This window comes from Protomyctophum parallelum (assembly GCF_964188405.1).
Source record: "Protomyctophum parallelum genome assembly, chromosome: 8".
Classification (NCBI taxonomy): Eukaryota; Metazoa; Chordata; class Actinopteri; order Myctophiformes; family Myctophidae; genus Protomyctophum; species Protomyctophum parallelum.
Window position 1 is genome coordinate 8,353,585 of NC_139703.1, and position 11,807 is coordinate 8,365,391.

General features: G+C 40.9%; 1 protein-coding gene across 2 annotated transcripts; it reads right to left on the reverse strand.

The window, feature by feature from the left end:
* Nucleotides 1–255: 255 nt before the first annotated feature.
* On the reverse strand, nt 256–11,433 carry thumpd3 (THUMP domain containing 3). Of its 2 annotated transcripts, none has more exons than XM_083771214.1 (12): nt 11,295–11,433; nt 10,645–10,978; nt 9,531–9,608; nt 8,979–9,234; nt 8,065–8,252; nt 6,966–7,096; nt 6,544–6,613; nt 6,361–6,442; nt 2,596–2,629; nt 2,392–2,496; nt 2,093–2,216; nt 256–873 (listed from the first exon to the last, which is right to left on the reverse strand). In XM_083771214.1, the coding sequence occupies exons 2-12, from the start codon at nt 10,921–10,923 to the stop codon at nt 685–687; spliced, it is 1,536 nt and encodes a 511-aa protein (XP_083627340.1). In that variant the 5' UTR covers nt 10,924–10,978; nt 11,295–11,433; the 3' UTR covers nt 256–684. The 2 variants fall into 2 exon arrangements, with proteins under 2 accessions (XP_083627340.1, XP_083627339.1); XM_083771213.1 differs by having other exon boundaries at nt 10,645–10,982.
* Nucleotides 11,434–11,807: the final 374 nt, after the last annotated feature.

The window sequence follows — 11,807 nt, forward strand, 5'->3', positions numbered from 1 at the left end:
TCACACACACACACATTCATGCACCGATGGCGGCGGAAACCATGCAAGGCACCAACCAGCACATCAGGAGTCATTTGGGGTTCAGTGTCTTGCTCAAGGACACTTTGACACCAACCGTGGGGGATCCCAGGTTTCGAACTGGGAACCTTGCGGTTACCATCCAGCCACCACCGCCCCGGGGTGTACACATGGTGTCATCAATTACAACATGTTTTGGTGTGCGTCACGCTCACTGAATGATGCACTGAAAGTTCATCATTTTGGAAACAACATTTATTAAATCAGAACAAAGAACAGTTACTCATTGGTGTGCTCAAACAGCAACAAGCAGATTCCCCAATATGAACAGAAGTAGGTCGGGAGTGGCTTAATGTCGGCATCTGCCATTTAACACGGTTACCGCTTCACTCAAAACAGTCGTAATTATGACACTGCTGAAAATAATACGCTTAACATAATCAACCCTTCTTTTTCCAGTTCAATAAAACAGTGGCCAAACATTACAAAAAAACATCCTAAGTTGGGAAGCAAAACGTGCTTGGCACACTTCACCAAATAACTTAAATGAGACCTGAGCTTAGAAAGCAGTCTGTAAAACTGTGGCAAACTTGGCAAAAAGAATAAAATACAAATACAATAAAAAATAAAACAGTGTTTTGTTAAAGCTTCAAAACATTGAACCATTTATTGTGCTACTTTGTCCTTCTCCTCTCCAACCGTGTTGGCATTTCCTGGCGATTCGTAGACATCTTCGGGAGTCTGGCCAAACGTCGCCGCAGTCCGTTTGAGGAGGAACACCCCAGCGTGTAAACCTCCTACGTTGACCCACACGGTGTGGGACCTCTTCCACAGTCCTCCCATCCTCGATATGGCCTGGAAGCAAACACAAGTGACCTTCTCAGAACATAAACAGGATGGTGAAACATTTGTTTTGAGTAAAATAAGTAGTCTAGTCAGAGAATGTTCTAAGTGGGGTTCTGAGGAGGGGACACAGGACCGACTGTGACTGAACTCTGTGTGGCAATGAACAACAGAGATCAGTGGAAGCAGCTTGTGTCTCAGACCTCAAGGGCTCTCGAATGACGGTGACTCAGGGAACTTAAGAAGAAAACTGATTCAATACGACATTGTTCAAATGGTAGTTTATTTCCCAGGAAGCCGACTCCACAATGGGGTGTGAATGCTTCTGAAGAATTATCTTGGTTACATCATGCCCTGTACCAGTGGTGTTTCCAGGAATTACATTTTGGGCAGGCAAGAAGCCAAGAATTACATTTTGGGCAGGCAAGATGTGTTAATTGTCGTCCCCCCGCACACAATCAGTAGCACTAAAGGTTTTCAAAGAGATATACCTGCCAGATAGTAGGATACAAAGGCTGAAAGGCATGCATTTACATTCCAATGGGTGATTGAGGGTCACGCTCTATACATGCAAAGGCCAATCCGCTGTCCACAATAGTTCTCACGCCTGTCCAAATCGGGAGTTTGTGTATGCTCCAAGCAGCAAAGATGCCACGTTTGTCCCTTCAGAATAATGCCTTGGGCCAAGTTCTGTGAGACTGGTGAAGGCAAAGACAGACCGCGAAGTGGCATTCCCAGGGAGACAACACTGAGGCTTAACTGAGGAAACAGAGAATTACAGGAAAGATACAGGCGCTACCCACGCGTTTAGCTGTGTTGGTCATTCCACTATTGCACAAACCAAGTTATTGCATAACCAAGTTATACCTTGTTGTAAAGGTGACTATTCAATGATAGAAATGATGTAAAATACAATATAATCGACCGAAGTTAAGTTCCCAACAGACTTCATATAGATAACTGGCCTCCTAGTACTTGTTGCCGATTTTACCCATGCAATAACCTGGGCATCATTTAGCATAGCACTGCACAAGGTTGTAAATATCAGTCAATTGTTTTATTCTTTCAACGTTACAAGCCTTACACAGGTCATGTAGTCATTCCCTTCCCTCTTTACCTTTCAACGTTACAAGCCTTACACACAGCTCATGTAGTCATTCCCTTCCCTCTTTACCTTTCAACGTTACAAGCCTTACACACAGGTCATGTAGTCATTCCCTTCCCACTTTACCTTTCCAAAGCATTTTTTGTCCTGGGTCAACAGCGCAGCCGTCCCCGAGCCTGGTTTGCACACACGGGCCATTTCTCTCAGACAAGACGGGTAAAGGTCCCAGTTCTTCTTCCTTGAGCCCATTCTTCAAGAAAGCATGTGACATTTTCATTTTTAGGTACGCTATTTATATTGAATTTGTCACGGCAACATTTATAAATAAATACTAGATTCTAAGAAATAAACCTCAGAGCAATAAATAAACCTCGGAGCTACAGGTGTAACTAATTACTCAATGTTCCACATACTGTAGGTGTTACCTCTTGCCGAAGGGCATGTCAGTAATGATGATGTCAACAGAGCTGGTTCTGATTGGTAGATGGCACAGATCCCACTGCAGCGTGTCAATGGGCAATCCGGGTGCACTGTTTCAATGGAATGGTTTCTCAGTCATAACATTTGGCATATCCAAGCAAACTCCATATTTAACGTTTAGTTGGTGTTTTTTCTAGAGAACTTCTCACCTGCCCTTGTCACGCCTTTTCTTCTGGACATGGCATATCACTCATTCTTGAGATGAGGGACAAAAGTGGAAAAAACATGTCCCACACATACGAGCCTTATTATTGTTAAAAATAAATAAATTTAATAAAAATAAAAGCACTTGCAAAGTTAAATGCAATACAGTTGTGCATTATTATGCCATTAATTTAATTATAATTGTTTTCATATGCCATCTGAATTAGTTAAAAGCAGGCACTGTACCCAAAAACGCCTGTATTTAGCCTGTCCCCAGCAAGTGGTCATAATTTCAAACTGCTAAAAAAGTGTCTAATACTGTCACAATCACATAAATATACATACTAAATTAAAGTAGATTGTCAACAACATAGCAAACAATATACACAATAATTTTAATTTGTATTTTCCATTAGATATCTCATATCAAATGTGTGTCCCACGTCTCCCGTCAACTCCGTCAGGTTTTTTAAAAGTCTTAAATTAATCAGAAAATATTGTCGACAGATTTAGCCTGAAGACTCCTTTTCCAAGTCCCGTTTGTATTTGTTGCAACAGTGGAGCACCTGGTCTGACAAGCATTAAATTGTTTGATATTTTAAACAAACAATGTTGATATCAGGGTGGTCACAGCTTTTACATGTCAACTCCGTCAGGACATTATTATGATCTTTGTTAAGAATTCCAAAATAATGTTTATTATAAAAGTTTAGGGTTAGGTTTAGCTAACAAATGAAGCAAAAACAAAATGGCTACATTGTACTACAGAGGGTTAAGATGAAAACAAATGACATTTTGTCAACTCCGTCAGACGTCAACTCCGTCAGGTTTTGTGTCTGACGGAGTTGACATGTATCTGACGGAGTTGACAAAAGTGTTCCTAAAACAATAAAATTATAGTTTTTGAATAATGGGACGTATTCTAATTTGGCACACAGTTAGAGCATGCCTTAAGGAACATTTTTGGCTATAGGGCCATCACATATTTGTCTCGTGGTGACCATGGTAGCCATTTTCCAAAATTGCCACCACCTGATGTTATTTTACAATAACTCAAGTTCTACACCACCTAGGATCTTGATTCTGGTGACTAAGACTACATTTTCAAGGACGAGGGATACAGTGGTAAAATTTTGATTTTCCCTGTGACCATGGCAGCCATTTTTCAAAATGGCCGCCACCTGCTGTTATTTTACAATAACACAAGTTCTACACCATCTAGGATCTTGATTCTGGTGACTAATCATACATTTTCAAGGATGTGGGACACATTGGTACTATTTAGATTTGTCCTGTGACCATGGCAGCCATTGTTTTTCAAAATGACCACCAACCTGCTGTTATTTTACCAATAACTCAAGTTTTAGACCACCAAGGATCTTGATTCTGGTGACTAATCATTACATTTTCAAGGATGAAGGGCTTATTTCAGGTGCAGGTTGAGTTGCTACTGACAGGACATTAAAAGGAGGTGGGCTTTCTGGCCTTTGACTTGTCCCTTTCAGGTACAGACGCACAGTTTGACTTCACTGGCCACTGCAGTGTGGCGTTGTATCTTGGTGGCCTCCTGCCAGTGTTTCTCCATCCTTCTCATGAGCTCTGTGTTCTGGGGCTCTGTTATAGTCAACTTACATTGTCTTGGCTGGAGATTGCTTTCCTGCAGGGTCCAGCCCAGTCTTGTGCAGATGGCAGATGGCTGCTGGCCCACCTGGAGGCCCCAACCTCACTTGTTCGGTTGGTGTGATTAGGTGGGGTGGTCTTCCCCAATCAGGATGAAGGGTTTGACCCTTTCAAACGGCAGTCTGGCCAAGTGTCTGTATTTAGTTGTGAGGCTAGATACAGGATACGATTGCTCACCCAGCCCCAGGTGACTTGAGGTGAAGGCTCCTTTGATTTGGTAACATTGCTTTGGTTGACATGCTGGGGACATAGAACGACACTGATGCCTTCAGTGTCTGCACATCCTGCCTGATAGTCCTGAAGGCAGATCTTCTGTCTTCAGTCTTTCGCTCACTGCTCACTGTTCACCTCAAGCAGGTCTTCAAGGTGTTTGCCTTTGCACAGGCTATATGGCTAGGACTCGTGCTTCAACCACTCAGAGAACTCCAACATGGTGTTGGTTGCTCCTGGGCCGCAGAGCATTGTGCGGCAGAATTCAGCTCTCATCTCTGGTGGCAGCTTGGCATCTAAGTTCTGTGTCTCCCTCTGGGCCTAGGGTAGACACTTGCTATTTTCCATAACACTAATTGGTGGGGCTGTCCAAACTTGTTGTTTAGGTGTCAATCGGGTCTCTGTTGGCGAAGTCGGGTCTAGGTGGTCTAGAAGATGAGTTAGTCAGGGCATATTAATACAATCTGGTAATAAATTCCTTATCAAGAATTTTCTTCACCAATGTGTTTGGAAGGGTGTCTACTAACATATCCCACATTGCTTTATATTCAACCTGCACCCTAGGGGAACTTTTGACAGCTGCTGAAAGTTGGGGTACCATCAACAACTTATATAAGGCAAAATGTTCATTATGCTTTAAGTAGCATGTGACATGTCAAACTAGGGAGTTTTCATGATTCTGAATGCATTCCAAGCATTAGCTATGCACAAAGAACACTCCTTGGGCTGAAAACGGCCATAGCCGTCATTACAAAATGAGGTCAGCACATTTGGGCAAGTGGATATATGGCCGAATTTAGCCCAAGGGGTTTGACCCCTAGTTTGGCCATAGCCACTTGGTATGGTAACCAACTTTCAGCAGCTGTCAAAAATGCCCCTGGGGTGGTTCAATAGAAACCAATGTGGGATATGTTAGTAGACACCTTTACAAACACTTTGGTGAAAAAATTCTTGGTAAGAAATGTATTCACAGATTTGACATTATTCTGATAATATTCCCTGACTAAATTGGTAAAATAATAGCAGGTCCACCATTTTTGAAAATGGCTGCCATTGTCACAGGATAAATCTAAATAGTACAACTGTATTCCTCCTCCTTGAAAATGTAGGATTAGTCACCAGAATCAAGATCATAGGTGGTGTAGAACTTGTTATTGGGAAATAACAGCAGGTGGCGGCCATTTTGAAAATGGCTGCCATGGTCACAGGGCCAATATAAATAGTACCACTGTATTCCTCATCCTTGAAGATGTGGGATTAGTCACCAGAATCAAGATCCTAGGTGGTCTAGAACCTAAATCAGTTAAACTTGTCAACTCCGTCAGATGTTCGTCAACTCCGTCAGACGTTCGTCCCGTGATGTTTTTGTTAATTTCCAAAGAAATAGAAAATTCGATGTTAAATCTTTTGTGCTTATGTATTGAAACACCAACTGAAATGATACGTAATGATGTTTTTTTTTTTTTTTTACATGGTTTTCATGTTATAATATTGAAAATAAAGGTTGAAATGACGGATTTGAGAAATTGGATATTTCATAATAGTGTGATATTGGAACAAAACAATATTAAAATAATTGTATTACTTAACTTGATTACTGAAAGCCATTATAAGATAACTGAGGACTTTATATTATTGTTGAAATTATCAAATTCAATTAAAAGGTATTTTAGTGTGTCTGACGGAGTTGACATGAATCGGGTATTAAGTGCATAAATGTCCCATTTTAGAAAGAAATGTTACGCGAAAAACCTGTTCCTTCTCAATATTGGTAGTTGAGACCTGTGTCTACAAATACATCCATTTGATTTGAATGTATCTTAAAAAAAAAAAAAAATCCAGTTTGAAAAAAGTTTTGTCCCTTATCTCAAGAATGGGTGATATATTATGGACCGTGCGGTTAATTGCCATGTCATTGTTGTCACCGGCCATGTAGAATGCATTTTGAAATTCTATGGCTCCCTAATAAAGGAAAATCATAGTTAACATACCATTACTACTTATTACACGTTGGACCTGTTTTAGCTTTAGTTTAGTTCAGATGTTGACGGCTGTTCTCTTACCTCCAGTGGTATAGCACCAGTTCCACACATGGGATCAAGGATTATGTCAGATGGCTGAGGCTTACACAACCTATGAATTATAATCACATACAAAACGTTTAATTTAACATGCCTTGCCCTCTTGCTATCAGTGCCTCACTGCCCCCTGTAGCCCACATGTTGAACTGGATTGTCAGATATTAAATTACTACTTTCAACAGCTGCATTGGTCGAGCAATATTCAAGAGCTACTGAAATAAAATGCTTCCTTGCTAAACTAAACCTACACACAAGGACGTCATTTTAAAAGCTTGACTCAGTCTTAAGACTTAAGTCTTAGATGGTATGGTATAAAATGGTATAACCGTTACACAAATAAATCTGAAGATTAAACAAATCATAGTGTTTAACTGCCAGCAATAACAGTTGCAGTGCGTTGTGACCTGAGCATGCCGTAGCACAGGGTGGAGCGCAGGGTGGTGGGCCCAAAGTGAGTGATGTTTCTTCGGTGAAGACTCTCTTCGGTCAGTGCAATGCCTATCACCACCTCTTGACCATGAATGTTCAGAAGGACCTGCAGCAGAAAATAAACAAACACATCATAAATATTTTTTGGGTAGAGCATAGTAGTAAAACTTCAGAGCAAGGAACTTCTAACCTAATGCATACTTTATTGCATATTCACGTCGAAAATATGTTATTTTTGCATATTCAGCACCACATTCATACGACAAAGGATAAATTAGGCATGACTATGGCAATGCCAGTGTAGCTTAAAGAATCAATCCACCTTCAGCAAATTAGACCTGGGGGCAGTGTTAATTTTGTCCTGCACTATCTGCATCGAGTGATCTTGGTACATAGAAATTGATTTATTGGAGATTCTGACTCTCAATTGTACATACATTTTGTTTTGAATGCATTGTTCCACTTTTTGCTTTGGCAATGTAAACGTATGTTTTCTCATGCCAAATTTGCCAATAATGCCATTTAAATCGTCAGAAAATTTGAACACACCATTTAGTTTTAGTCCTATTTTAGTCTAGTCTTAGTCGACTAAATATTAAAAACCTTAGTCTTTTAGTCAACAAAATTAACACTGCCTGGGGGAGTGTTTCTGTTATCGTGTGTGAGACCACGACAATGGCAAGACCACAGATCACATGCCTCTGTAAACAAGGAGGGGTCTAATACAGCATGGCTTCCATGATGTGAATGTGATATCAGACTTCATGTGGCCCGTCTGTGACTTCAATCATCAATGATGTATCTATGACGTATATGTTTCCTATGATCTGATCCCCACTTTAAGTTATGAGTTATGATTGAAATAACACAGCTCCACCTAATTCACACTATCAAATGTAATCAGACATTACCTCACTTTATTTTAACTGGCATTAACGACACCCAGAACTGTTATTCCTTCTCGTCTTTCTCCTCAAATTAATCAGTAAGGAATTCAAGCTCAATACTCGACACAGACATTTGTTTTGGCTGGCAACGCAAAACACGTTGTCAAGTTGTGACAAGCACGCCCACCTCGATATCAAACTTCGTCATGTCTGCTTTCCACTGGAAGAATTCTTGCACAGCACCACCAAAGTCCCTGGCAGCTTCGTTGGAGGAAAAGCTGTGCTTATCCCCGGCCCTGTTGCACGTCACGCGGAACTTGATCAGCTTGGTCTCCGTTGTTGGCGTGTCCTCGGAGTCCTGGCTGTTGTTGCTGTCTATTAAGGAATTGGACGATAATTGTTATCGATTATCGTGATAAAAAAACACCCACAATAAAACGTATCATGGAGATTTAAATTTATCTTGAAATTGTCCTCTGTTACACACTAGGAATTAGCTTTTGTTGATCTGCAAATTCAGTGCCACTTAAACCCTTCTATACTTGATTAAACAGACCTGTAAAGAGCACATTGGGTAAGGTCTTATTTCACTCTTTATTTCATACTTGCCAAAAATAGCCGATCTACAAGCTTACAGCGCTCACAACGCGATCTTGTAGATCGCGATCTTTGACAAACGTCCCCCCCCCCCCCCAAGAATAGGGATGCTGGGTTAACAAAAGTGCCATTTTAAGTTTTAAGTATATTTTGATTACCACGATAACATCATTATAGCAATTATATTTATCACACGTCATTTTCATATCGTCCCCTCTAGTGTTGTCCCGATCCGACCAGCGACCACGTGATTGGAAATCGGGGCCATTTTCAAATGATCGAAAACCAGACCGGGAGCAAAAAGACGCGATCAGGACATACTGGATATCGTTTGATTTTGGATATTGTACTATTGTGATATGGCATAAGTGTTCTAAAAATATATATAAATATCGGATCGGGAAAAAAAATCAGAATCGGCAGATACTCAAAATCAAATGATCGGAATCGGGGATGGGGAGCAAAATAACGTGATGGGGACATCCCTAGTCCCATGATCCCTACTGTCTATGTCAGGAGGGTCTTCTTCGCCCCCAGCCTGGCCTTCAGCGGTCGTCTCCAGGACCAGCTGCTGCTGCAGCGTCTCACTCAGGTCTGTGGCTGTGGTGGCCTCGCTGTTAGCTTTGACCTTCTTGCCCTTTTCCCCTTTTCTTCGTTGACCCTTTTTCTTTTTCAGAGCGTTGTTCAACTTCCACACGTCCAAGGCGTCGGTCCACGGGAGGTCGGAGGCGAGCTGCATCAAATCCTTCAGCGTCTCCTCCTAAGAACAGGACAGAGAAGTCGCATTGTATGTGGTCAGTAAGAGAATTATTGTACAGTTGTCGGGAAATGTACTCACATGTTTTACTTAGGTAAATGTATTAATACTGCAATGTAGAAATACTCGGTTACCAGTAAAAGTCCTAAATTCTAAATATAATTGAGTAAAAGTACAAACGTACAAAATGTATGTATTATTCACATAATGTTCAATCATTGAAATAATATTAGATGTTTTTTTATATCGGCACAATGGATGGGTTGACCTGTGTGTGGATATACTGTAATCTCGCCTACCTTGGAGTCTTTGAACTGGTAATTGTCATACTCTTCAACCACAACAAATAGGTTGTCGACAGATTTCAGAAGATGGACCTGTGTTGATATATAGATGAGACACAAAGAGAGAGAAAGACACCAATTATGACCAATATATAACCAATTTGTATTGACTGTGTAAAAACACGTCAATTTATATCTGGTTCCTAAATAATTAACATTGCATATTAGTTTTCAAAGTACAATGTACAGCGGTACAGATACATAAGGAAGGATGCTAAAAGGATAATAACACAAAAAAGCCTGAAAGCTCCCCAAAGAGCACTTACGGTCCGCTGCAATTTGAAAAATGATAAATAAATGGTAAATGGTGCATTTATAGAGGTCAGACTTGAGGATGAATGAACATTTCTTGCAAATAATGAATTCCACAGTGATCCATTTTAGTTTGGAGTACTTTCTAACTGTAAAATGTCAGTGTACTACTTGCTTCCAATTAAGAAAATTTAAATAATTCTGCACGCACGCACACGCGCGTGCGCGCACACCATGAGGGGATGAGTATGAAATGAAATTTAAAATGACGTCATCATCAGTGATAAACAGACTGATATGATTAGCTCTGAAAGACATTTCTGTGAACTGCTGGTACCTCGTGTTGAACCAGACGAGACCATCTTCAAAAAGGTACGTCGGGCTATCAGACTATCACGCAGTGACGTGCAGAGAGTGCTACAGAGGCAGGGGCTGAAATTCCATAAAAAGGACACTTTTGGACTAAAATGGCAGATCTACAAGCTCTCAAAGGGGGACCCTTATGTAAACAAGTCTTAGTGCTTTTTTCTGGTTTTATCCTCTTAGCAGATTTTGTATTGACTGATTGATTAATTGATTGATTGATGAATTTATTAACAGATTGGGGAATTACAGTACATTTCAAGCACAACTCAATACAAAACTTTTGACACCATAAAGTATTACACTCATTTACAATAAGGCCCACCATGTTCAATGAATCATACCTGTACTGTCCTTGAACTGTACCTATTCTGCAAACTGTTAATACAATTTTCAATCAATCAATCAATCAATCAGTGTATTAAATTAATTTCAACGACAAAACTTGCTTAACCTGGAAAAGCTTGTCAGTAGTTATTTGAAAGTAGATGCGACCACGATCCTTGCTGATGCGCGCCTCCACGCCGATCTTCTCCTGAACCTCCTCTGCTGCAGTGTGTTCGAAGCCAGTTGGAACTGTTGCACCAATCATCACTGTGATGAAGTTCTGATGGGTACTGGTGGTGGTGCTGGAGGTCTCTTTGTTATCATCAGTGGAGGAGGTGGGTTCCAGTTCCACTGCCATAGGGCTCTGAGGAGGAGCAGCATCCTCCTCCAGGCATGATGATGACATGGCTGCCTTTACTGGACACACTGGACACTGCCCAAACACCTGCAGATGATGTTACCTGGCTGGGGAGAGAGAGAGAGAGAGAGAGAGAGCAGATGACATTCAACTTGTCAATTATAGCTTTTGCCTTGCTAAAGATGAATGACGAAGACAGGCATTTATGTTTTTTCAAAGAACAAATCTGTCCACTTTTAATTAAATATAATCATGGGATATCGTGAAATATTACTAAAAAGAAGAACATCCTGACGTGACGCTCGCATTGATTGTACCCTGCTGCAGCTGCTAACGTTATTAGCTGTGTGGAGCTGTGAGAAGTTAATATTGAGTTAAAAGGTAAGCTATATGTCCATACATGGTCATGCAGAACCCACCGGTTGAATTGAAGAAGATGCAGCTGGTGTTGTTACGGGTACCAGTTCCTTGCAGGTTGATAATAGTCACTGGGTAGTGCTGACAGACACACCACACACACACTGTCAAACACTACACGAGGCAACGTTTACTTGACAAGCTGCCTGCATACTGCTTCCGGGGTACATGTTTACAGTTACAACAAGCGGCCAATAGAGGGCGGCAAGATACAACCTTTTGCAGCTGAGAGGTACCAAAAACCAAAAAATAGCCTTGACTACCAATTTAACAGAAAATTTAAAGAAAATTTAAAAAAATGGAAAGGAGAGAAAGTGGACAATTATCACCAATGTCGCAAAAGATAATTGTGGATAAAATAATCCATCAACTGCCATTTTCTTTTGTCACTCAAAGAAACTGAAAACAGCAGATCTACAAGCTTGTGTGTGTGTGTGTGTGTGTGTGTGTGTGTGTGTGTGTGTGTGTGTGTGTGTGTGTGTGTGTGTGTGTGTGTGTGTGTGTGTGTGTGTGTG

Excerpts from the sequence above, each read along its gene's own strand:
- thumpd3 (XM_083771214.1), bottom strand. The coding sequence starts at position 10,923 with ATGTCATCATCATGCCTGGAGGAGGATGCTGCTCCTCCTCAGAGCCCT. Across the intron at positions 9,235-9,530 it reads ACCAGTTCAAAGACTCCAAG|GAGGAGACGCTGAAGGATTT; the intron begins GTAGGCGAGATT and ends TCCTGTTCTTAG. Across the intron at positions 7,097-8,064 it reads TGACGAAGTTTGATATCGAG|GTCCTTCTGAACATTCATGG; the intron begins GTGGGCGTGCTT and ends TTTCTGCTGCAG.